The following is a 26,864-nucleotide window of genomic DNA, read 5'->3' as shown; positions in this document are numbered from 1 at the left end:
GCTCCGCTCGCGGCTAGTCTGTCGTTCTGGTCCCGCCTACAGTGACCAGCTCGCTGTTTCGACCGGGGAGGAGCAGACGTTGGACAGGGCTGTGTGTCGAGCAGGGGATTGTCAAGCTTGGGGGTCTGGCCGCGCGTCCCACTGGGATCTCCCTGCGCCCGCTGACCTGACCGTAATCCCTCCTGCTGGAGCTGGGGAGCTGTCTGTCAGGGCTCGGGCACCTTGACCCTGCCCCTCTGCTCTGGGTTTTGTGTGTCCGTGATGGTGGTGTGTACGTGTGTTTAAGTCTGTGGCACGTCCAGGTCCTTTGCTCGGAAACGGGCTGAGGGCCCGCACAGCCTGAAGCGCTTGGCTGGAAGGTGAGGCAGGTAGGGCTCAAGGCTGCCCATGCTCCCAGGTCAGAGATCAACGCGCACCTGCGCTTGTGACCTTGCAACCCACACCGTGGTGGATCCCTTGTATAGACTCAGACGATGTCAACGCGGGAGGCCGTGGGTGTAAGAGAGCCATTTGTCTACATGTCGAGAAAGCGGTTATTGCTCGGTGATGTGCCCGTTGCCTCTCCTGTTCCAATCTGTAAAGTGAAGTTTATTGTCCCTACCTTACGTGGTGATTGTGAGGATTCAGTGGAAATTTGATATGAAACAGTTGACACAGTGCCAGGCACTAAGTAAGGGCTCATCAGTGGTAGCCATTATGAATGGTAGGTATCCACCTCCCCATTTGTACATAAAAAGCAAACCCAGGTAGGAAAAGTTACTTGTTCTGGGTCACCTAGCCATCTGGTACACAGGAATGAGAACCCAGGTGCCTTCATTCCCAACGGGGCACTTGCCACTATGGCCTGCACTTGTGTATCCTTCAGGCATGTTGGTAACAATATCTTTACCTGTTGTCTTTGATTATCTCTGTTCTTGGGTGTCTGTCTCTGCCCTGGGGGAAAGGTTTTATTGAGACTTCCCTGTGAATGGGCTTCCTGAAGCCTGAGGCACTGCTGAACTTCCTGACTTTAGTCTTAGCTCAAAATTTACTGCTTCAGCCTGCCTGATTACTGTTATGAGCGGGGTCTCAGAGAACGAAAGAAGTACAATGAAAAAGAAGAATTCAATCCAGAATCTCTTGCTAGAGTTTCTGGGAGAATGCTGGTAACCCCCAGGAAGAGACATGGAGGATTTGGGTGAAGTTGCTTTACCCAAATGGTGCAAAGGCTGTGGTTATGGAGGGTCAGAGCCACAAACTCCAGAAAAGAGGTAAGAAACACAAGTGAGAGAGGTTTCTGCTGTTAGCTGGGCACCTACAGTGTGCACATAATAATCTCATTTTCGTTTTTCTTTACAGCAGCCTTGTAAAATGTGTGTGGGCAGCTCTGAGACCTTGGGCAAGTCATCAGTTTCCTCATTTGTAATAAGTGAGTTATGGAAAGCAACTGGTACATGGCGAATGCTCCAGAAGTAGTAGTCACTGTACTGATATCATTCCCTTTTTGCTTGAAGCTCTAAAAAGTAACACATCTCACTGTCCATACTCTATTATACCAGATGCCTCTCCAAAGGATGAGAGGGGTCAAGTCAGACTCCTTGGCTAGAGAAAAGGAAATGGACATGGAGAAGCAGATGATCTGATCTGGCATTCTAGCACATGGGAGAGGTCAAGTGCAGAGTTGGGGCCTGCATCTGCAGGGTCCACTGCCCAGTTCTGGTGGGATTGAGAACTTCTCCTGACTTCCTTTCAAACTCTTTTAAGAAGTATTCTCTCTTAAGGAGATACAAAAAGGATGGCCCAGATGAGAAGAGGCTTCCATGGTCTAGCTTCAGTCTGTTTGGTTTTCCCAGACATCCTGCCCTCAGCCCCTCTGATTGCCCAAGGTCCTGAAATTTACAGGTTCCCATCTCTACCCCATCCTTCACTGATTGTCAGAGTTCAGTACAGGGAGCCGACAGGCATCTTGTGGGGAAGTAGGGGCTTTGGGTATGACCATATACATTGACGATGCCTTTAGTTTTCATAAAACAAAGGATAGAAAGAAAATCCTATAAAATTTTGGTTAGTGGTGATACGCAGAAAATAGTAAGAATAGGAATTAACTGATAAATGACATTTACTGAATGCTTATTCTGCACCAGGTACTGATTTGGGCCCTTTATATACATTAATGTACAAATGCTTTAAGGTAGGTACCATTGTTATTCCCATTTCTCCAATGAGAAAGCTGAAGCACAGAAGAAACTTGCCCTACAGCCGTGCAGAGCCAGGATTTAAAGGAGGGGATGCAGCCTCCAGAGCCAGTGTTCTAGTGAGAATGCGTCGTAGGAGACCTAGATTTGTTTTTTAAATCGTGAAACTCTGTACTGTTTATAATGATAAGAGCTTGAAATTCCTACTTCTTCCACAAGCAAATCCACAAGAGACTTTTTGTTTAATAAAAAGATTTATCTATTTATTGGATTGAAAGTGCTTGAGTGTGCAGGGAGGGTCAGGGAGAGAGGGTAAGGGAGAGAGAAAATCTCCAGCAGACTCCCAGCTGAGCCGGGAGCCTCACATGGGGCTTGAGCCCACGACCCTGAGATCACGACCTGAGCCAAAATCGAGAGTCTGAAGCTTAACTGACTGAACCACACAGGCGCCCCCCCATAAGGGACTTTAAGCATTGCTTTTTGGTGGTGGGGGAGAGTGAGAGTTAAAGAAATAATAAGCTAGACTATTACGAAAACAGTTATATATAGAATAAAATAAATGGCATATAACCCTACCACCCAAAGATAAGCTCAAAGAAGTGCTCAAAGTTAGTATTATCAGTTCTCTCCCAGTAGGCAAAAAAAAAAAAAAAAAAAAAAATCAAAACGGGAAAGGAAATTGCTAGCAGAATTTGCTCGATGGGCATGGAGTCAAAGGACTTAGAGGGATTACAAATTCATTCTCAACACCCACGTTGGGTGCCTGGGATACAGGGGAGTAGGAGATGACGGACTATGATTTAGTGGATCACGTGTACGGTGGGATGAACCTAGGACGGCTGCAGACTTAGCAGGGGCCTGGGATAGTCGTGATCTGGTGGCTCATGCTTCCTGTGTCCTAAACTGCCGGGATGGGTACTGTTGCCCTTTGCCTCTGTGGCTCCTTTTTCTCGTTCTATGAAGTTGGAAAGTTTTTCCATTTGTGAATAAAGGAGTTGAGGCAGGAGGTCTGGAAGCTTCCTGCTAACCCTGACAGTATATGGGTTTTTGTTGTTGTTGTCACAGGGATCCTCATTCTCAGAGCACAGGCTCAGGCTTATCCTGAACCCAGTTAATGATCATACCTGTCCCTGACTAAGTTTACATTCAGTTTACTCTCTGAGGTTATCTTGGAAGCCTCATTACATAGGTGTCTGTGGGATCCACCATATGACAGCCAAGTCAAAGGCACAATTGTCACGAGTGGCTATTTATAATATAACAGGTCTGAGACACATATTAATAAACTGGATTCCTTTATTATTCTTCCCTTCCAGTTGTGCCATCTCGGGAGGCTGCCCTTTTCCAAAAGGGGGATCTTGAGGAGGAGAATATGGCTGCCCTTGTCCAGGCAGTAAAGTCCCAGGTGAGTTGGGGATTTTCGTCTCATCCCTAAAATCTCATTTTCATTCCCGAGGCAAATAAATTTCTCTCTCATTGCGTGAAGCTCGTCAGCCCTGGTAGCGTCAGCAGTTTTCAAAGATAGGATCAGGAGGGTGGGAGGGACCGCCAACAACAGGTTGGGAGAGAGTCACACTTCCCTTTGTCTACTTGAGGCCCTTTGACTTAGATCAGCAAAAACACGAGATACCTGTCGTATCCATCTCCGTGTGGCACAAATCAGCAAATTTACTGACACCCTAGTTAATAAAGTGCTTTAGGGAAAATGTTGTATGATTTCAGAGGAGAGTGAGCAAGCGTGTCTGGCTGAGAGAGGTTTGGAAAGGCTTCATTCATTCAGCCAGCATCTTTAAGCCCTTCTAAGGAGCCTTGATGATTTCAGAGGAGAGTGAGCAAGCGTGTCTGGCTGAGAGAGGTTTGGAAAGGCTTCATTCATTCAGCCAGCATCTTTAAGCCCTTCTAAGGAGCCTTGAGCTAATAGAAGTAGTGAGATTTGAAGTGGGCCCTGAAGGATGAGAAGATTTTTTTTAAAAGATTGTATTTATTTACTTATTTTAGAGAGAGAGCAGGGTGATGATGGGCAGAGGGAGCGGGAGAGAAAATCTTGAGCAGACTCTGCTTGAGCACAGAGCCCAACCAGCATCTTTAAGCCCTTCTAAGGAGCCTTGAGCTAATAGAAGTAGTGAGATTTGAAGTGGGCCCTGAAGGATGAGAAGATTTTTTTTAAAAGATTGTATTTATTTACTTATTTTAGAGAGAGAGCAGGGTGATGATGGGCAGAGGGAGCGGGAGAACTGCTTCTTCTGAGACAGGAAAAAAGAAAGTACAAAGTACATTGAAATCATGGATATGTGACGCCTGCATGGTTCAGTCCATTGAGTACCTGCCTTTGGCTCAGGTCATGATCCTGGGATCCTGGGATCGAGTTCCATGTCGGACTCCTTGCTCAGCGGGAAGCCTGCTTCTCCCTCTGCTTGCTACTCCCCTGATTGTGCTTTCTGTCTCTCTCAAATAAATAAATAAAATCTTTAAAAAAAAAAAGAAATCATGGATGTATTGTCCTATAAAAATTTAAGAAGCTTCTGATCTGTTTGCCATATACTAATAATCACACACAAAATTCTTTGCTGGATATAAGTCTCAAGCTTGGTATATTACTCAGTTTCCTTTTTTTTTTTTTTTTAAAGATTTTATTTATTTATTCTACAGAGATAAAGACAGCCAACGAGAGAGGGAACACAAGCAGGGTCTCAAGCTTGGTATATTACTCAGTTTCCTTTTTTTTGCCTGATGTGGGGCTCGATCCCATAACGCCGGGATCACGCCCTGAGCCGAAGGCAGGCGCTTAACCGCCGTGCCCACCCAGGTGCCCCTATTTCTCAGTTTCTTACTTACTCTGTTTCTTAATGAAGATTACCCTAAGGTTTGCCTAACGATAGGCTTGGATGAGAACGCCATATCCTTAACTTGATCTTTTTTTATAGGTCTAAGTCACTTTGTTTAGCTGAGAAGTTTCAGTGGGCCTTTGTTGTTCAAAGCCTTTTTTAAACTTCCAAATTGTATGAGATCTAGAAACAGTTTGCTTTTTCAACCATGTGAAGCCCCAAATTTCTGGACCCTCTATTCCATTTTATTTTAGCTTGAAAATTGGTAAATTCCTTCCTGAGCTCAACTCTTTCTTTCTTTGCCAAATATATCGAGAAGCATCCTCCATAACCTGGCATTCTAGTTCTTTCCAACTTCTTCCCCCAGAGCTAGCAGGCCCAGTGAACTTTTGGTCTGCCTTCCCCGTTACTAATTACTTTGCCAGTATAGATCAATAGCCTACATCATTCCAGCCTTAACTACCCATTTCTTTGAAGCTTGCCGCCTGAATGTCAAGCCAATGCCCCTGTATATTTTAGGTGTCTGTTGTGATACCTTCTAGTTCAAGGTTCTAGTTTCTGAATTAATTAGGATTGGCTAACTTGTAACTAGTGTAACTGCTAGATCCAAATTGTATAATGGCCCCAATAGAATAGAAGTTTATTTCGTGTTCTCGTGACCATATGAGTGGGTCAGCAGGTTGATAGGGTGGCCATTCAGGGCCCTCAGCTATCTGAAGCTCTAATGTCTCTACCACGTGGCTCCCAAACTCACGTTTGGGGTGGTGTCCATGTCCCAGCCACAGCGGAAAACAGCATGGAGGAACATATGTGAGTTAGGCCTGGAAATGGTGCACCTCACTTCTTGCGTTCTCTTGGCTTGAACTCAGCCACGTGGCCACATGTAGTCACGAAGGAGATTGGGAAATGTTTGTCCACCTAGAAAGATGGGGAGGGCAAGTGTACTTTAGTAGGCAGTTAGCAGCTTCTGCCACTCTCCTCAAACGTTTAGGTTATTTAGAACTATTCTGCTATTGTAAATTATGAATAGGTGAGACTCTGTTGATAACTCTTTACTCATATCTCTGAGCGTTTCATTACAATTGATTTCTAGATATAAAATCAGTATGTCAAAAGGGTTTACACATGTTGAGACTCGTTAACCTACGAGTCCATATGCCTTTGACACTATGAACATAGTTGGATCCATTTCCTCTGCATTCCATGAATCTCCCCTAATTCTTCCTTATTCAACCGTTACTTCCACACCCCATGCAGATGCTTCAGGGCCTGTCCTTCAAGGACATGTCTGTGAACTTCACTGAGGAAGAATGGAGAGAACTGGACCCTGCTCAGAGAGACTTGTACAGGGATGTAATGCTGGAGAACTATAGGAACCTGGTCTCCTTGGGTAAGGTTGGGTCCTCACCCCAGGTAGGCATTTTGGGATGCCATTGCTTTCTAAAGATTCCCATGCTCCTGTTAGGGGACAGTCAGAAAGGAGGCTTTGGGGGGTGTTTGGGTGGCTCAGTTGGTTAAGCATCTGATTCTTGATTTTGGCTCAGGTCATGATCTCAGGGTCATGGGATCCAGCCCTGGGTTGGGCCCTGTGCTCAGCAGGGACTCTGCTTGTCCCTCTTCCTCTGCCTGTCCCCCTGCACTAAGAAAGAAAAGAAAAGGAAAGAATAGAAAAGAAAAGAAAGAAAAGGCATTAAACATAGAGAGAAGGAAGGAAAGGGAGGAAAGAAAGGAAAGAAAGAAGGAAGAAAAAGGAAGAAAGAAAGGAGGCTTTGGTTAACATTTTCCTCCAGAATCCAGAGCAGATCTTTAAACTGTTTCTCACCCTACTTTGGTCGAAAACGTATAATTGCTTTTGAAAATTAGTTATCTTGCTTTCTGCTCTTGAAGACACAAGAGTGTTATTGAAAGTGGGGTGGTCCTTTGTCTTAGAAACTGACAATCACGTTCTATTTCTTTCCCTTGAGTAGGGTTTCCATTTTCTAAACCTGATATCATCTCCCAATTGGAACAAGCAGTGAACCCCCGGACGCAGGAGAGAGAAGTGCTAAGAAGCAGCTTCACAGGTAAGTAAGAACCAGACAGACAACATCTTTTGAAATATGAGTTAGGGGTTCTTCCCCAAATCCTCCAGGCCTGTAGGAAATGTTAAGGTCCCCTCTAAGTCTCATCTTCATTTGGACATATCAGAGTCTCATTAGCCTAACTCTGCCTCTTCCCAGAATTAAGGAAGGTACTTCCTCTTTAAAGTTCTAACCCGACACTTGATCCAGAGACCACTGTTGTGCCTCACTGTGGCATTTGATGAGGTCATTCCTCTCCTCTCTAGTAGCTGGAGTCTCTCCTTCATTTACTTTGTCTTCGTTGTGCCTAGTTTTTTCCTACCTCAAAAGGAAGAAGAGAATGGAAGAATTTANAGACCACTGTTGTGCCTCACTGTGGCATTTGATGAGGTCATTCCTCTCCTCTCTAGTAGCTGGAGTCTCTCCTTCATTTCCTTTGTCTTCGTTGTGCCTAGTTTTTTCCTACCTCAAAAGCAAGAAGAGAATGGAAGAATTTGAATGTGAATTTAAGGAATGTGATCGTACATCCAATTTTAAGATTGTAAAATTGATAGAATTTAATGACTATATGTGGGCAGTGAGGGAGAAACAGACAAAGATAATTACCAGGTTTCTGGCTTGGCTGTGTAAATAGATGGACAGCTTCTTCCCTGAGATGGGAAAACACAGGAGAAATGACAAGTTTGGGGGGAGGGAGTGGAAGATGAGTTCTATTTATTCTAAGTTGTTTGCAGAGTCTGTCACAGGTCTANAATCAGTGGTTCTCAAACAGGGGTGATTTTGCCCCCAGGGGACACATCTGAAGACTGGGAGGGTGCTCTGAGCATCTAATGGGTCAAGGCCAAAGACACTGCTAAGTTTCCTACCATGCACAGGACAGCTCCTCCCACAAAGACTTGTCTTGTCAAAATGTCAGTAGTGCTGCAGTTGAGAAGCTGTGGTCTAAGTAGTGGTGTCTGGAAGATAGATGAATATAAGGAGGAGTTGTCAAATGGATCTCGGTGAAGGAAGGAGATCATAATGGTGGTACAACTTTGAGAATCGTGAGAATAGATGGTAATGGAAGTCATGGGAGTGGATGAAACATGAAAATAAAGAAATAGAGTATAGAAAGAGTTGCAAAAGAACTTAGAAGGCCAATGAACATATGCATTTAAGTATCTGCTAACTGTCTGTCTATACGTCTATGTACCACTTGTGTACTTAAAAAAAAACACATGGGGGAAAATGGTGTCAAAATAATAAAAGAGTAATAACTTCTAATAATGGGTGATGGCAGTAGAGGTATGTTATGCAAATTTTATCAATATAAATGAAGGAAAGGGAAACTTGATTTTACATGGTCTTCATTGCAGAGATGCAGCCTGTCTCACGGAGAGGCACGTGTGGCACTTGGTACAACCAGTGGCAGGCTGGGAAATTCTCAACAGCTAGCTTTCGGGAGGAAGGGCAGGGAGGGTCCTGATTTGTACAGTTAGCCATTTTCTGTGGTGTAAATAATCCCATCATACCTGACTTCAAGCTGCCAAAAGCTCCGAGTTGGGAAGAAATGGGCATGATTGCCTTTTGTGAGCGGTACAGGATGGCTCCAAGACACCACTGGGGGGTTTTCTGTTTCATCAGAAAAATAGGTATAAGTCACATTCTGTCAATTCCATCTACTTACCATAAGGAAAACAAGGGCAATGTTTTTTTACAGGCATTTCAAATACCTAGAAATTTTCCAAAGCATCTCCATAAACATTACTCTCAAAGATCTTCTGTTTTCTAACTCCCAGCTGATCCTGTTAGGAGGACCTCTTTTAAAGGATTCCAAGTGACATTAGCACCAGAGTCTATGTGAATAGGGTCCTCTGGAGTTACATTGAGGACAGCCTCAAAAATAGCAGTGGAAAGATTTCTGGGGAATGTCCTTCTGGGGAATGTCCATGTTTGACAAAGACTGTGAACATCTGAAACTAATATGACACTCTGTGCTAAGTATACTAGAATTTAAAATAAAGGCACCTGGGTGGCACAGCAGTTAAGCGCCTGCCTTCGGCTCAGGNGTATACTAGAATTTAAAATAGGGGCACCTGGGTGGCACAGCAGTTAAGCGCCTGCCTTCGGCTCAGGGCGTGATCCCGGCGTTACGGGATCGAGCCCCACATCAGGCTCCTCCGCTGTGAGCCTGCTTCTTCCTCTCCCACTCCCCCTGCTTGTGTTCCCTCTCTGGCTGGCTGTCTCTATCTCTGTCAAATAAATAAATAAAATAATAATCTAAAAATAAAATAAAATAATATAAAATGACAGGGGCGCCTGGTTGGCTTAGTCAGTTAAGCCTTTGACTCTTGGTTTCAGCTCAGGTCATGGTCTTAGGGTCATGAGATTGAACCCCATGTCAGGCTCTGTGCTGAATGCGGAGCCTGCCCAAAATTCTCTCTCTCCCTCTGTCCCTCCCACCCCTGCTCTTGCTCTCTCTCTTAAAAAAAAAAAAAAAGCCAAGAAACTTACGCTAGAAGGAAGCCATATGATGCAGTATGGAAGCGCCTTCAGTAATCACTGAAACTGAATTTGATATAAAATAATCCATACTTGAAAGAAACCCTCCGAGTACTTTACAAGTGGAGGACCCTTGCCTGGGACACACATCTTACTCCTCACTGCAACACTCACACCAGAGAGGAGAATGTGAATGCGACAAATGTGCCAAAGCCCCTGGTCTCAGCGTCCCCCTTACTCTCCATCAGACAATTCACACTGAATAGAAACCTTACAAATGCTGTGAATTTGAGGGGACCTGACCTCACTGAGCTTTTACTCTACCTCTGCAGATTCACCCTGGAGAGATCGTATAAATACAGCAAAGCCTTCTGTTTTCGGTTACCCTTACAGCATCAGGTAATTTACNGGGTAATTTACATAATATGCATGTAACAAATATGAATTTATTAATATAATGAAAGTGGGAACACAATTCATATATTATTGATATCAGATAATGCCCACTGGCAAAAACAAAGCCCTAGGAATACAATAAATGTATTATGAACCTGTGGCTTAGAATTCTATGCCTATTCAGCAATTACAATTTTTAGAGGACCCCCAAATCCTGGAATTTAAATAAATATATAAATAAAAAGACTCTAGGGGTGCCTGGGTGGCACAGCGGTTAAGCGTCTGCCTTCGGCTCAGGGCGTGATCCCGGCGTTAAAGGATCGAGCCCCACATCAGGCTCCTCCGCTATGAGCCTGCTTCTTCCTCTCCCACTCTCCCTGCTTGTGTTCCCTCACTCGCTGGCTGTCTCTATCTCTGTCGAATAAATAAATAAAATCTTTAAAAAAAAAAAAANTGGCTGTCTCTATCTCTGTCAAATAGATAAATACAATCTTAAAAAAAGAAAAAAGACTCCAGTAGCACCAGCTTAATTTCATACAGGATAATCCTTCCTGGAGAAAATACTTACATTGCAACAGGGACAGCAACACCTGTCCTGGATCATTTCCAGTTCTGTAATCATAGGTTATAGAACTGAACGGGAGCTTCAGATATCTAGTATAGGTCTTTTGTTTCATAAATAAGGACACAGAGATCGGGAGAGATTAAATGATATGCCCAGGCCATGTCTGGTTTATGTTTTTGTTGCTGTGGGTTTTTTGGTGGTGGGGGTAATCAATAACAGAGATGAATTTCCACAGACTTCCCCTCCCCACCCAAATACTTCTTAGTGACCTGTAGGCTATAAGGCAGTAATACTGTTGAGTGCAGTGGACAGAGGGATGCTTCCAAATGGGGTAAATCAGTGGGCTGAGTGAGGGACAGGAGGGGACTGGCTTGCTGTTTTGTGGCACTTACTGACTGGCACTGGGCTGAGGCCACAACATAGGGTGCTGTGAATTCCTGCTGTAGGTCTGGGAGTGGGGTGTGGGGCATGCATGCTAGGATTTACCTGAGGCAGTTGGGGATTCACTTGATAAGAATGGCTTCCCTTCCTTTCCCTTCCCTTCCCTTTTCAGATTTTATTTATGTGAGAGAGAGAGGGTGCACAAGCAGGGAAGGGGGAAGAGGGAGAGGGAGAAGCAGACTTCCTGCTGAGCAGGGAGCCCAAGGTAGGGCTTGATCCCGGAACTCTGAGATCATGACCTGAAGTGAAGGCAGCCCCTTACCTGACTGAGCCACCCAGGTGCCCAAGAATGGCTTGTCTTCTACTGAATTTAAGCCTCAGAGTTTTGGAAAGGTGTGAAAAGAATTCTGTGTGAGAGCAACCGTGGGTAAGACATCACTAGTTCCAGCAGACATTAGAAATAGATCTCGTAAAGATACCTTTCTTCTGTGATATTTTTGTGAGTGAATGAATGAGCACATTTTGTTTGTTCACTGTGCATTCATAAGGGATCCATTCTCTTAGATCAGGGGTTCTCAACCGGGGTCATTCTTGCCCCATCCCTGGGGGAAGAATTGCCGGTCTGGAGACCTCTTCAGTTGTCACAACTTAGGGAGAGGGCGTCACTGGCACCTAGAAGACAGAGGCAAGGGATGTTACTATACACCCTACCGTACACAGGACAGCTTCCTACCCCATCCCACCCTCATTTATCTGGTCCCAAATGACAATAGTGTTGACCCTGAGAAACCCTCAGATACACACTTTATCATGGCTCTGTGTGTGACCACCAGGTGGCAGTCATGACTCCTGCTGCTGAGATGGTAAAGGAGCTCACCAGGAGCATAGTTATTGGAAGTCTATCTCAACACAGACACAAATTGTTTTTAAATTACAAAAGTGAATAGATTCGAACAATATAGTAGTATATAAACTGGGGCACCTGGGTGGCTCAGTGGTTAAGTGTCTGCCTTCAGCTCAGGTCTGCTTCTCCCTCTCCCTCTCTCTCTCTCTGTGAAATAAATAAATACTATAAAAACAAACAAACAAACAAAAAAGAAGGGTTCTTCTGTTCCCACTTCAATTCCTACCCTTTTTTATTTTTTTATTTTTTTAAAGATTTTATTTATTTATTTGACAGAGAGAGACAGCCAGTGAGAGAGGGAACACAAGCAGTGGGAGTGGGAGAGGAAGAAGCAGGCTCCCAGCGGAGGAGCCTGATGTGGGGCTCGATCCCAGAACGCCGGGATCATGCCCTGAGCTGAAGGCAGATGCTTAACAACTGCGCCACTGAGGCACCCCGATTCCTACCCTTTAGAACTAAGTTTGATGTGGACCTGGCCAGATTCCTATGTATGTGTGTATGTACCCACACATGTAACTAGTCTCGTACTGTTGCTTTTGTTTTGAAGCTCACTTTTAATTCTCGACATCATACTGTGGACATGAGTAATTTAGAGCCACCTAATTTTTTGAATGGATGCATAGTGTTCTGATGTATGCATGTACTATAATTTATTTATATATATTCTTATTGATAGGCATTTGGGTTCATTGCAATTTTTTGCTGGTACAAGCGCTGTTATGGTCTTGCTGTTATTTCTGTAGGATAGATTTCTGGAAATGTGAGTGCTGAGTCAGAGTGTATGTGCATTTAGAATCTTGATGAACTGGCAGTACTAATCTGTATTCTCGTAGTGTAATGGAATACTTATTTCCCCATACTCTTTCCTACATTGGATACTATCAATATTTTTTTTTAACATTTTATTTATTTGACAGAGATAGAGACAGCCAGCGAGAGAGGGAACACAAGCAGGGGGAGTGGGAGAGGAAGAAGCAGGCTCATAGCAGAGGAGCCTGATGTGGGGCTCGATCCCAGAACGCCGGGATCACGCCCTGAGCCGAAGGCAGGCGCTTAACCGCTGTGCCACCCAGGCGCCCCTGGATACTATCAATATTTTATCCTAATTTATCTAATTAATTATTAATTTAATCTACTTCTGCTTGCATCTCACACAGTTGCACAACTAAATTTTTTCTAGAAAACCGTCAGAAGTGCCTTATGCAGGGTCACCTGGATGACTCAGTCATTAAGTGTCTGCCTTCGGCTTGAGGCATGGTCCGGGAGTCCTGGGATCGAGCCCCGCATCGGGCTCCCTGCTCCAGTGGGATCGTACTTCTTCCTCTCCCACTCCCTCTGCTTGTGTTCCTTCTCTCACTGGCTGTCTCTCTCTTTGTCAAATAAATAAATAAAATCTAAAAAAAAAAAGTGCCTTATGCATAGTTCCCATTTTGTCACTTAGAGGATATTATAAAGTCTGTTACTCAAGGGTTGAGATTTAATACAATTAATTTTCATAGTTTCATGAAATGTACTCAAGTGAAACTGACTTTTTTCCCCTTAAGTCTCAGTGTGCGTGGCCGGGAAAGTCCAGCGACTGCTAGTACAGCTTGGTGCTGCTGCTTTGACTTATGCTAAGCCCCCAGTAGTTTTGCCCACCATTGCTTCTGTATCATCAGTGCAAAATGCAAAAACAGTGAAAAATACAAATAATATCCTAGTAATAACATGAAAATACTTTTTTAAAGATTTGTTTATTTATTTGAGAGAGAGAGAGCACCAACAGTGGGAGGGGCAGAGGGAGAGGGAGAAGCACACTCCCCGCTGAGCCCGGATCCCTATGCCTGCTCCACCCCAAGACCCTGAGATCGTGACCTGAGCCGAAATCAAGAGTAGGACACTTAACTGACTGAACCACAGAGGCACCCCAACATGAAAATAATTTTGACCTCACACACTCCCTGAAAGGGTCTCACTGGGCCCCAGGTCTGGACTACACTCTTAGAACCACTGGGTTCATGGCAGGCATCCAGTTTTTGGAAGATGAAGGCAAGTCCGTACAAATACTTTATGGTTGTTATATTTATCCCATTAATGAAATCCATTAGCTTTCTTCTCCAATGCTTACCACGTCACTCCCTCTTCCTTATTGCCAAAGGCGGAGATCATTTAGCTGGATTAAAAAATAATACTCACTTATACGATGCCTAACGAGGTGCATTTTCTTTTTTTTAATTTTTAAAAGGATTTTATTTATTTATTTTTTAAAGATTTTATGTATTTATTTGACACACAGAGCACAAGCAGGGTGAGTGGTAGGCAGAGGCAGAGGGAGAAGCAGTCTCCCTTGTTGAGCAGGGAGCCCAATGCGGGGCTCAATCCCAGGACCCTGGGAGCATGACCAGATGCTTAACCGACTGAACCACCCAGGCACCCCTTTAAGATTTTATTTTTAAGTAATCTCTACACCCAACATGGAGGTCAAACTTATAACCCCGAGAACAAGAGTTGCATGTTCCACTGACTGAGCCAGCCAGGCACCCCTGGGTGCATTTTTTTTTTAAGATTTTATTTATTTATTCAACAGAGATAGAGACAGCCAGCGAGAGAGGAACACAAGCAGGGGGAGTGGGAGAGGAAGAAGCAGGCTCACAGCGGAAGAGCCTGACATGGGGCTCGATCCCATAATGCCGGGATCACGCCCTGAGCCGAAGGCAGGCGCTTAACCGCTGTGTCACCCAGGCGCCCCCCTGGGGTGCATTTTTAATATCAAGACCGAGGTAGGTTGTTAAAAGGACAGGAAAAAAATAATACCAGATAGCCAAAACCCGGAAACAACCTAAATGTTCATCAGCAGGTGAACGGATGGATACGCTGTGGCATATAGACGTAGAATGAAATAGTACTCAGCAATAAAAGTGAACAGGCTGCTGAGACACCATGACATGCCTGAATCTCGATGTTGTTTCACTGAATCAATAAGGTAGACACAAGGGAGTCCCTACTGTATATTTCCATTTATATGAAATTCTAGAACAAGCAAAACTATAGCGATAAAAAAAATGAGGTTAAAAAAATCTGATCTGCCACCAAGGGTGGCAGAGAGACTGATTGTAAATGGAGCTTTCTGAGGTGGTGGAAATATTCTTTTTCTTTTTTTTAAAGATAATTTATTTATTTAAGAGAGAGCATGCATGCATGAGTGGAGGTAGGGGCAGAGGCACAAGCAGACTGCCCGCTGAGTGGGGAGCAGAGGGCAGGGTTCTATCCCAGGACCCTGAGATCATGACCTGAGATGAAGTCAGATGCTTAACCAACTGAGCCACCCAGCTATCCTGGTGCTGGAAATATTCTCTATCTTGATTGGGTAGTTGTCCCATGAATGTACACATTTGTCGATACTCATTGACCTCTGCGCTCCAATGTATGAATTTTATTGCATGTACATTATACCTCAATGCAGTTGATTTTTTTAAAAAAAGATTTTATTTAGGGGCGCCTGAGTGGCTCAGTCATTAGGTGTCTGCCTTTGGCTTAGGGCGTGATTCCGGTGTTATGGGATCGAGCCCCACATCAGGCTCCTCTGCTATGAGCCTGCTTCTTCCTCTCCCACTCCCCCTGCTTGTGTTCCCTCTCTCTCTGGCTGTCTCTTCCTCTGTCAAATAAATAATTTGATTTTAATTTTAATTAAAGCTAGAGCACTAGCAGGGGGGAAGGGCAGAGGGAGAGAGATAAGCAGACTCCCCTGCTGAGCAGGGAACCTGATGCAGGGATTGATCCCAGTACCCTGAGATCACAATCTGAGCTGAAGTCAGACCATTAACGGACTGAGCCACCCAGGTGCCCCAATGCAGTTGATTTTTTAAAAAGGTTTCTCTGGATGCAATTATGGAGAATGGGCTGGATAGAAGAACAAATGGGTAGAGGAACCCTAGTTTGGAGGTTATTGTCATAATGCAGGTAAGAGTCCATGGCGGTTTGGACTACAGTGATGGCAGTGCAAATATGAAGGCTTAAAGTTCTGGAGATATTTGGGATGTACAATGGTGATGGAATGGGTATGGGGGGTGAGGGAAAGGGAAGAGTTAGGGATGTCTTCCAGGTTGGATGCCGGTCACAATCTCAGAGAAAAGAACCATGGGCCAGCTTTGTTGTGGGATCTGGAAAGGTCACAAATTTAATTTTGGACATGTTAGGTTCGAGGTGGCTATAAGAAAGTCAAGTTCTCATATTTCATATGAGATCTCCTATTTCAAGTCTGGGCTGGAGACACCAACTTGTGAGTCATTTTTACCAGGGGAAACTGAAGTCTTAGGAATGAATCATCTAGGGAGAGAGAAGAGGTTGGGAGTAGGAGGAGGTCTTGGGTTAAGACCTTAAAAGACTTCTCACGTTAACAGCCAGGTAACAGGGGAGGAGCAATGTCCACCGGGATGAAGGCAACCCAGAGAACGTGACGTCCTTTGAAAATTATGCATTTGTGATCTACTTCTCTGCTGCGTTACCTTGTTCTAAAATCTGGAATCTTATAGTAACCCCGAGAGTTTCTCAAAGCTGGTCCTACTAATTTTATAGGTGAAGAGACTTGGGGCTGATAAGGCAAATGACACCCGTAAGGGGCCGATCGAGGGCTGTGCTGGAACGCAAACCCAAGTCTTCTGACTCCCAAACCCCAGGCGGCTCTGCTTGTGAACACAATCACTGAACTGCCACGGGAGATGTGCCACCAGATGGAGTTGTTTTTTCAAAGGTGCCGTTCTCTACATAAATGATGAGTTGTTATTTTGAAAGTTGGAAGATATGAGAAGGCATGAAAAGGTCACTGATGGCAACAATTTCATGCAGCTTTCTTCCTGCTGTATACCTCCTTACACACACACACACACACACACACACACACTTCAAAGCTACTCTTCTAGACGTAATTAGGCTCATAGTGTACAGTCCATTTTACAGTCTTCCTCTAGAAACGTAATATACCATGATCCTTTCCTCATGCCATTACATAATGAAAAACTGGTTTTGAGTGAATTGTTTGGCAGAATCTTAGGAGAGCAAACAGAACACCTTGCCAGAAGCAAACAAGTCATGTTGGGTAGATGACTTACAATACTTTTGGGAATGAATAATGGTGTAGAAACTAAAGTCTCCATGCCTTGATTTCTAATCCTCGCTGCTCTCATGTAACCCTGGAGGGTATGTGTTGTATACCTCAACCAGGTGACCTCACCCAGGCCCATGGGGACAGAATGAACACACTCCTTCCCGCATCCCCCAGATGAAGCCATACCCTATTTTAAAGATGACACAACAAATGCTGCCCTCCTCTCAAATGAGGGAAACAAACCCGACAGATCATTATGAATGTCAGGATGGGTACCAGGCAGGGTAGGGTTTCAAACCTGTCATAGATCCAGGAGCCACATATGAGTCCAGAGTGGGAGGGGCAATGCGTTCTCCAGAGGTCAGTGGAAGCAATGTTCTTCTCTTAGGTTAAGAAAGCTATGTCTAGTCTTCCTTTTTCTGGGGACCCCCCAACCCTATCTGCCTACAAGCCCCCCCCCCAGCTTGAGATATTTTACTATGATTGCCTTTTGCCCTTAGCAAAGTATTAACGTCAACGCAGTTGACTTTTTTTTTTTTTTATGATTTTATTTATTTATTTGACAGAGATAGAGACAGCCAGCGAGAGAGGACACAAGCAGGGGGAGTGGGAGAGGAAGAAACAGGCTCATAGCGGAGGAGCCTGATGTGGGGCTCGATCCCATAATGCCAAGATCACACCCTGAGCCGAAGGCAGATGCTTAACCACTGTGCCACCCAGGCGCCCCAACGCAGTTGACTTCCTAGAGGACGGTCACTCTGCCTGTTTGAAGGGCTTGTCAATGGGCTGTAAGTAGTAAGGAAACTTGGTTTTTCTTCTTTTGTTTCCCACATCATTACCCATGGAAACTTCACGAGACAGACAAAACCAGCCATCATTTTAAGTCATCTTTGGTGACGAGTTGAACAGATACAACATGAATTTAACTAATAAATTCATGTAGAATAAAGGTTGATAATGTTATGTTTGATGTGTTGATGACTTCAAAAGACATGCCTATTTTAATTAAGCCAACAGACGTAAACTTTAATTTTCCAGAGATTATCCCAGATCACGTAAACCTGAGAAACATTTGGATTAGTTTCTATCTTTCTGAGCTTTAGAATCCTCAATTTTTATAAGCATTTGTCTTCAAACCACCTAATCACAGACCTCTTTTATAATGGAGTTTAGCAATACCATCTGGAGGTAGAAAATACCAAATATCCACAGACAGAAACAAAAACCTTACAGTTGAGGTATGTATTTATCCTTGACAAGGTATCTTATGGAAGCTGGGTGGTAGGTTTTGAACAAGGATGCTTTTCTAGCCATTTATATTTTTAGAAGTCCTCTTCTCCACCCCCCCTTTTTTCCTTTGGTTTTAGGAATGGCGAATGATCTGGATAAGAGTTCCTGGAGAGATGCAGGACTTTGAATGGTTTCTGGGGCCACATTTCTGGTTTTTGCAAAGATGTGCAAGATAAGGATAGTTGCCTTGAACCCCCCAAGGATTTGGGTTGCAATTTAAATGACATCATCGGTTGATCTGCCCATCTGCTTATATTCTCAATTTGCCTCTTCCCCTCTGAGCATGTAGTTCTCATTTGGACTTAGGGGAGAAGGCCTTAAAAAGAATACCTATCAGGCTGATATCTGAATATCAACTTCCAATCTGGCCGAACTTGTGGCTACAGTTACCAGGGCTTTACCATGGTGAGGACAAAGGAGGGTCTTGATTTTAATGCCCTGCTCCCTGGCATCTCACTTGAAGAATAAGACAAAGGTAGGGCGATAAGTATTTCTTCAGGAGTTGATACTTTGGGGCTCAATTTTGTCACTATTTCGAAAAATTTCTTATTAGTTTCTTGCATGGATGGTATCCTGTCAGTGTTTTTCTAGAAGCTTCTAAATACCCATCAGAATATGCACCCCACGAGGATCATTTAGTTAACAGCCGCTTTCTGGATTCGGGTGCACGAATACACTAATTAGGTATTCCAAAGTAGCTCATTTAGGCCATTTGAGCATTAAAATCATCCTTAATAGGGATGCCTGGGTGGCTCAGCCGGTTAAGCGTCTCACTTTGGCTCAAGTCATGGTCTTGGGGTCCTGGGATCAGGCCCCGTGTAGGGCTCCACACTCAGCAGGAGTCTGTTTGTACTTCTCCCTCTGCCCCTCCCCCTGCTCACTCTCTCTCTCTCTCTTGCAAATAAATAAATAAAATCTTCAAAAAAATTTTTTTTTAAATCCTCCTTAATAGGATCCTAAAAATGTTCTTATCCCACTAACCTGTCCAGGGTGCATGCTTCCAAGGATCTGGGACGCTGTCACCTTCAACTGAGGACTTCTGGGCTCAACTCTAAAGAGGATTCAGTCCACCAGAGCATTTACCAAAGGGGCCTTTCTCCATTTAATAAAACCTTTTCCCCGAGCTTGGATCTCTGTTAAGGATTTGTCTCCACCTGCCAAGAGGTCTCTAATAAGCGTGGGTGGAGCCATCAGTTTGGGCGTTCTCAGCCAACTGAAAAGTTCCTTCTCTGGAGAGTTGGTAACTAAGCTCTTAAGACTGATCATTTAAAAGCACACACTCAGTTGTTTGGCTCTACCAAACTGGGGCCTCCCTATCAGCTCCCGAATCGGAGGTTTATCTCCTTGAGGCCTCCAGGACGAGGTATTCAGGATCAGTATCCCAGATCACGGCGCAGACCTCGAGCCCTTCCTTTCCTCCTCCCTTGAAATAGGGGCTGAGCCAGAAAGGCGATTTGTGGGGTCATTGCCACTGACCTCTCTGAAAGGACTCTCTGATTACAATGTCCAGAGCAGCCACTGAACCCATTCAGTTGTGCCACCCAACACATCAGCTGCTAATAAGAATTTTCTTAATGCCCTTCCCCAAGGTTCCCCAGCAACATAGACCAGTTGGCCCTGTGACCTGCCGCTGCCCACCTGGTGGGAGCTGGGGGATCTCAAAGGTCTTAGGTGTGAGGTCCCATCTGGGTTGTCGAATTTTGTAACCTGGAACTGGATTCACCTCTTGGTGGGTGTTGAGCCCAAAGACACGACCGAGCCAAAGAGTACAAAAGGAAGGGTTGTACTTGTGATAAGTAAGGAGACACCAGTGCTATTTCCCAGAGCAGTGTCTCCTGGGACAACAAGAGTGGGGAGTTTTCAGCTAAGGGTGCATGGATGTTCACAGAGCGTTGAGAGGTGGGGTGGGGGGGCTTTGGCAGAGGAGAATTCAGTCTAGAATTGGGGCAAAAGTCATCCTGAGTTGACAGAGTCCAGGTCCTGGTACACTGAAGTCATGGGGCCAGCAAGGGCTGGCACCATCATTCTCTGGTTCCGGTTAGTCTGGTGTTTGAGTGCTCAGGGGGGTTTAAATCCTGCAAAAACGATTAAAGAATGTGCTTCAGGTCAATCTTTGCTTTTGAAACAGCGCTGGGGGCTTACCACCAATTCATTATCCCTGATATGTGGAGGCTATCTCCCGCCCGGTAGTGGCCGTTTGTTGTCACTTTTTTTTGTTCCTTAGAATAATTAACGACTGATGGCTATCGTCCCCAAATTTTAGCATTTTCCAGGAAGTTCCACAGGAAATGTGTTTGAGCACGTAGTGCTAGTCAGGCATAGATCACGAAATGGCTGGGGGCCTCAAATGGTAATGGCTGGGGGCCTCAAATGGTAAGAAAGCTATGTCTCGTCTTCCTTTTTCCAGGGATCCCTGACCCTCTCAGCCTGCAGAGGGTTATCCTTGGCCTGTTTCTTGTCTCACGGCTTAAGAAAACTCCTTTGAAGAAGTCTTCAGCTCATCAAATACCTGGTGTGTATTTGTGACCATATATTATTAGTATACAAATCCGCTTGCATTTAAATGATGTCTTCTCTTTCGATTTCTTCACAAAATGTAAATTAGTGGGGGCAGAGACTGCGTTCCCCATCTGATGGATGAGGAAACAGGCTCAGAGAGGTTGAGACACTTAGCAGGGTCGGTCACACAGCTAGTTGGTAGGTGCTGGCCAGAATGATAGAGACTTGCCACCTGGCACTTCTAACTTCAGATTCTCTGTCTGACTCTATCTGGAGTCCTCCCATAACAAAACCACTCAAGTCTCCTGTTTAATAAGCTTGTTTCCTTCCTACTAAAATTCTTTTTTTTTTTTTTAAGATTTTATTGATTTATTTGACAGAGATAGAGACAGCCAGCGAGAGAGAGGGAACACAAGCAGGGGTAGCGGGAGAGGAAGAAGCAGGCTCCCAGCAGAAGAGCCTGATGTGGGGCTCGATCCCAGAACGCCGGGATCACGCCCTGAGCCAAAGGCAGACGCTTAACGACTGAGCCACCCAGGCGCCCCCCTCCGACTAAAATTCTTGGCAAGACAGTGATTATTTTACTCTCACGGATGTAACAGGAACTCCGATGTCTACTTTTGAGCACTCTGGATGTTTCTTTAGTTCCTAAGCCGGCAGCATCCTGCTTTGGAGGAAGGCTGCCCGCCTTCCAGGAAATCCATATACACAGGTGTTTACACTTCTCCGCCCAATCAGGGTACAAAGACACAGAGCACTTCGACCATCTGGTTTGCAACAATAAGGCAGAAGTCGAAAACTTTTGAGCAAATGGGTGTCTCCAGGGGGAGTGGAACTAAGAATGGAAGGTCAGGGGCAAAGTATCTCGGGATACACCCTACACCCGAGACAAAGTATCTTCTGCCAGATAGTATATTGTTTAAAAGAGAAACCAAACCATTGTCCTCTGACCCTGGCCACAGAGATCCTTGGAGGGAAGGGCAGGTTTTGGCCCTAGAGGGAAAAAAAACTGCCTGCCTTGGTCACTTTGAGGTACTTTTGGAATATAGGTGGGGTGCAGAGCCAATAACTGAGAAAGAGTGCCTGAGACATCTTTGGTGCAAAAAGGTGATTTTATCGAAGCACGGAGACAGGACACCCCCCACCCCCACCCCCACCCCCGCAGAAAGAGCTGCTCCCCTGGGGTTGTAAGGGGGGGCTGATTATATCCTTGGGAGTTGGGGGAGGTAAGGGAAAAGGGAGGTTTTCAAAAGGACTTTGATGTGCTCAAGAAGATTCACAGGATACTGGAGCCCTCGCCATTGTCACGTTAAAGTCCCCTCTAGCAAGGCATTAACAGGAAGACAGTTGGGAGCTTCCTGGACGAACATTATACTGCCTCAAGTATTTGTCAATGGGCTGCAGGTTGTAAGGACATTTAATTTTATCTACATTTCCTTCTGGAAGTTAGGTTATTGATAAGCATACTTTTTCCTTGTAAATCGCTAAGACGTTTGGAAACTGAGGGAGACTCAGGTCTTGCAGGACTGTCGTCTCTATAAATTAACCATTTGTTTTTCCTTCCCTTAGTTTTAGGGCAGCTGGAAGTGCCTGAGGAATGTCACTCAGAGCCCACCCGGGAGTGTGTGGGGGTTTGTGGGGGTTTGTGGGGGTGTCAGCTAGCTTTGTCCTCAGCTTGACTTCCGCTTCCTCATCGATTTCTTTAGGTCTCAATTTCATTATTGGGTCTCTCTGTGCACATGATAAAACTTGGATATTTTTTCTTCTGTTAATCTGTCTCATGTAAATTTAATTCCTGGTCCGGCCAGAAGACCTTGAGGGTAGAAAGGCAGAATGTTCCTTCCCTTCACTACACATGGGCTCCCACTGAGTCCCAGAATCTCTGCAGCACAGATGCCTACTTTTTTTTTTTTTTTAAGATTTATTTATTTATTTTAGAGAGACAGAAAGAGAGCACAAGCCAGAGGGGCAGAGAGGAAGGGAGAGAGAATCCCATGTGGGACTTGATCTCAGGATCCTGAGATCACGACCTGAATCAAAACCAGGTCAGACCCCCAACTGACTGCCCCACCTGAGAGCCCCCAGATGCCCACTTTTGTTCTCTTCTCTTGGCAAGTCTGCATCCGCCTTTGGGCTGACTGGCCAGTTCCCTGGGGAGTTTCTGGGTTTCGGAAATTTTCAAGCTCTTCTTTGATCAGATCCAGCACTTTCAGGTCTATACACACCCACATGCACACACTCACAGACTGTGGGCAATGCTTCGGCCTCTTTTCCCCGTCTTACAGTCATCTTCCATCACAACAGTGGCCGATGCAGCTTGCTCTTCAGTCTGATTCACGGGCATCACACTTAGAGCCAGGATGCCGAGGCTCCTACATGTTACCGTCCTCCATCCTTTTTGTTTATCTGACATTAAACACTCACGTTCTCTAGGTCTGAGTTTCCTTATTCATAAATGTTAGGAAGGAGGATCGTGGAGGGGATGATTTTCTAAAGTTCCTTCCAACTCTGAAGGTCTACACCACACTAGTAAATGGAAGAGGTCCCTCACCCTGGCTGCCCTGCACCTGCCAGCCCGCCCGCCCTGGCCATTAGCTGCTCCTCAGAGCAAGCTGGTGGTGATCACACCCTGGCCGGCCTAGGCTGGCCCGAGATAATTTTAGGAAGGTAAATCTGGCTTCCTGGAATGTGTGCCATCCCAGCGAACGACAAGCTTAGAGGCACCCATTTTGACTGGGGGCTGGACAGCTGTCTTAACTTCCAGAAAGCCAGCGGTCACCGAAACAACAGTTAACTTAGGCCCCTGGCATAAGCCAAGCTGGGAACCCATGTTTCATCCCCAGGGCGAGGAAGAATGTTTGTTACCTGTTTTAAAAGATTTCTTTCATTTGTGGCAAGTAGGTTATTTTGCCATTTTAGACCTAACCCGTAAAGATAATGAGAATTTAATTTGTGTAACTGCTTTAAGTTTGTTATCATGGAGGTTGAAATGGAGATTCAACAGAGCGTTGTTGAACAAATGTGCTGACTTTGTGCCCCATAAGGCTCTGAAATCTACTAAGAAGTGGAGAGGCGGCCTGGGTGGCTCAGTCAGGTAAGCATCTGACTCTTGATTTTTGGCTCAGGTCATGATCTCAGGGTCGACGAGTCCTGGAGCGGAGCCTGCCTGAGATTCTCTCTGGTCCTCTGCGCCCACTCCTTGCCCCTTGTTGGTAGTGCATGCGTACCCACAACCCCATATGCTCTCTCTCTTTCTCTCTCAAACAAAACAAAACTGGAGAGTATGGTCAAATTCCTCAGCTGTCCATTTCCAGAGCACTGAAGACTCCCCATGACGAGGTCTCTGGGTGGTCTAGCTGCTGACCCTGGTCCTGCAAGCCTGGGGTGTTGGAGAAGAGGTGGTCAAAGTGTACCACAGCCGTGCCTCTTTGGCAAACAAGAGGCAGCCTGGGAACAGCCCAGTCCTGGCCCTCCTGTGGCTTAGGGAGGAAACAACCTTAGTGATCTTCCTTCATTGTGTAGGGGCACATCTCCCCAAGATGGAGATTGTTTTGAGTTAAAAAGCCCTCAAAACCCAGCAGATTCAGGAAAAGCTCTTTACCTCTCTCACAACTGCCTTAAAGAATTTAGATAGAGGACCTGCTTAGAGAACTGGTGATAGCTTAGGACAAGAATGAGGTATTGTGAACGGGGAGGAACCTAAGAGGGCCTGTTTGACCAAAGTCCTCTATGTCCCGTTGTTCCCAAGCAGCCCAGCAAACATTGATTTACCAAACATTAACTCTTTCTCATCTTCTAGGGAATTGCATTTTTTCCGTTTGAAGCCCCAGACTCCTACCCTCTTCTTAGCTCAGAATGACACACACACCTCATTTTCCCTGACTGTCTTCGGAATTTCCAAGTCGATGTGGATTTCCTGTCTATGCAAAAGTCAATATGATCTTCTCCTGTTAATTGGTCTCATCTCAATTTGAGTCTTAGCCTGGCTAGGGGGACTTGAAGGGCAGAGGAAATTCTTCCTCCTGACAATTGGTGGATGTCTGTAGCTAAGTGGAAACTGATTCCAGCCAGTTTTCTCCTGCCAACAGCAAGAGCCCTTCAGGCATTGGCTGGGTGCTGGGCAAGACAGACCCTGTGGGAGTGTGCAATTCCGCCTTCCAAACCAACATGGGTGTCCCCTGTCTTTGTGAAGAGAAGGCTTGGGGTGGCCCCTCCTACTCGGGGGGACCAGTCACTACCCCAGAAAGAGATAGGGGGTTAGGGGGCAGGGGTGGGGGCTGCCTTCAACCATCATGTTCTGAAACGAAGTGCAATGATCCTTCTAGTCCCTAAACCCTGTTCTCCCCTTAAGTTTGTTCTCTTGTTTTGCCAGCAATAACCAATCACCAAAACAATCCAAGAGGATCTTAGTAGAAAAGGAGAGCTGGGGACCAGTTTGCTGAGAAGGATCCCAGGCCAGAAAGTCCACTGAACTCACACCCCCAGGTGAACCAGGAACATTCTGGGCTGGTTTCCGGAAGAATGATCTAACTTCCAGTTCTGTGGTTCTCAGACTTTGGGGTCTTGGCGGAAAAATGGCAGAATGAATTTGGAGGACTGACTTACATGTAAGTCTTCCAGATAACTCCACCCCCACTGTTATCACCAGTTTCATAAAAGACAAGATGTTGACTTCCAGAAAAGAGTGCAGGACACAGTCTCAATAAAATATAATCCCTTAAAATCAACCAAAATTCAGATTTATGACCATTTTATTCTATTATTCTCACTTTCTCAGTCTGATGGGCCGATTTTTCTTAATTTCTGCAGGCTCACGGAGGGATATTATCTACATTTGTGAATCACAGCTCTGCATGGCTCAGCAGAGACGCAAATGAAAAAAATCTGGTGAGATTTTTGAAGAGACATACGGGAAGCTGTTTGGTTGGAGAAAAGCTTGAGCAGCGTCTTTAGCCAGAAACCGCCAAGTAGAATCTTGAGGTTAAGAAAGCTCTCCTTGGGGGTGCCTGGGTGGCACAGCGGTTGGGCGTCTGCCTTCGGCTCAGGGCGTGATCCCGGCGTTATGGGACCGAGCCCCACATCAGGCTCCTCCGCTATGAGCCTGCATCTTCCTCTCCCACTCCCCCTGCTTGTGTTCCCTCTCTCGCTGGCTGTCTCTTGCTCTGTCAAATAAATAAATAAAATCTTTTTTAAAAAAAGAAAGCTCTCCTTGAATTGTTCCAGATTCCTCAAGGCAATAACCTGAAACATGCAAACGAGGTGATATGGTTTGGAGCGTTGGGGTGATGGCCAAGAAAGAATTCTTGAGACGTCTTTGGTGCAAGGTGGTTTTATTAAAGCACAGGGGACAGGACCGTGTGGGCAGAAAGAGCTGCACTGGGGGTGTGAGGGAGGACTGACTGATTATATACTTTGGAGCTGGGGGAGGTAAGGCCAAAGGGAGGTTTCCAAAGGACTTTTATATGGTGAAGAAGACTCATAGGATCCCGGAGGCCTGGCTATCATCGAGCTAAGGTTGTTTTTCCCTCTAGCAAGGCATTAACACGAAGACAGTTGGGAGTTTCCTGGAGGAATGTTAAAATCTGCCTGCCTTAAGTATTTGTCAAGGGACTGCAGGTTATAAGAACATGTAAATATGTTCCCCACATCAGGGGGAATCCACTGGCGTTTAATGTTTAGGGAGTTTGCCAGTTTGTGGGATTATTTGTCCCAAAGTCAACTGGATGAATGATTAATAGTTACTCTCCTACCTACAAATCATCTACCACATGGCTTGTTAGAATTCGAGTCCTCCAAATTCTGGGTAGGGAAACTTCCCTTAATTCTGGGAAGGAATACAAACCACCACCCGCCCTCACATTCCTGGAGGCAGGCCTGACTCCGGAAAGGATACCTCAGTGAAATTATGTTAGTTCTGTGAAGAAGAGAGCGACACTTGATTTTATACAAGGGTGAAAGTTTTGAATGGATGTGAGTGGTATCCAGTTAATCCTGGACCAAGCCTCCTCTCAGCAGGGCCATCCCTATGCCTGAATTGGTCTCAGTGAATTGCACATAATAATTTGTTGCTGTGGAGACCAACCAGCAGGCTGCAGAATGCCCCAGAGCACTGGAGGTCAGAGCTGAACTGACCAGAGTCAGGAGTGAGAGGAGAATGGCACCCAGAACTTTGGTATCACTCCCTGTTGCTGGAAGGATTAAGCAAG

At 45.3% G+C, this 26,864-nt stretch overlaps 1 protein-coding gene across 8 annotated transcripts; it reads left to right on the top strand.

Annotated features, from left to right (window-relative positions):
- LOC109490983 (zinc finger protein 569-like) lies at positions 1-25,776 on the top strand. Of its 8 annotated transcripts, none has more exons than XM_034646970.1 (8): positions 1-854; positions 1,040-1,250; positions 1,339-1,408; positions 3,491-3,579; positions 6,257-6,389; positions 6,967-7,062; positions 20,567-20,671; positions 25,468-25,776. In XM_034646970.1, the coding sequence occupies exons 2-8, from the start codon at positions 1,197-1,199 to the stop codon at positions 25,533-25,535; spliced, it is 615 nt and encodes a 204-aa protein (XP_034502861.1). In that variant the 5' UTR covers positions 1-854; positions 1,040-1,196; the 3' UTR covers positions 25,536-25,776. The 8 variants fall into 8 exon arrangements, 6 of the variants coding, with proteins under 6 accessions (XP_034502861.1, XP_034502863.1, XP_034502860.1 ...); XM_034646972.1 differs by lacking the exon at positions 25,468-25,776 and adding exons at positions 23,703-23,752; positions 25,031-25,227 and having other exon boundaries at positions 1-1,250; XM_034646969.1 differs by having other exon boundaries at positions 1-1,250.
- Positions 25,777-26,864: the final 1,088 nt, after the last annotated feature.

Source organism: Ailuropoda melanoleuca, chromosome 17, assembly GCF_002007445.2.
Source record: "Ailuropoda melanoleuca isolate Jingjing chromosome 17, ASM200744v2, whole genome shotgun sequence".
NCBI classification, from domain to species: Eukaryota; Metazoa; Chordata; class Mammalia; order Carnivora; family Ursidae; genus Ailuropoda; species Ailuropoda melanoleuca.
This window is presented reverse-complemented; position numbering and strand designations above follow the sequence as displayed.

Bases quoted from the DNA above. Each gene is read 5' to 3' on its own strand.
- LOC109490983 (XM_034646970.1), top strand. From the start codon at position 1,197: ATGGTGCAAAGGCTGTGGTTATGGAGGGTCAGAGCCACAAACTCCAGA. The intron at 6,390-6,966 runs GTAAGGTTGGGT...TCCCTTGAGTAG, and splicing joins TAGGAACCTGGTCTCCTTGG to GGTTTCCATTTTCTAAACCT. The intron at 7,063-20,566 runs GTAAGTAAGAAC...TCCTTTTTCCAG, and splicing joins GCTAAGAAGCAGCTTCACAG to GGATCCCTGACCCTCTCAGC.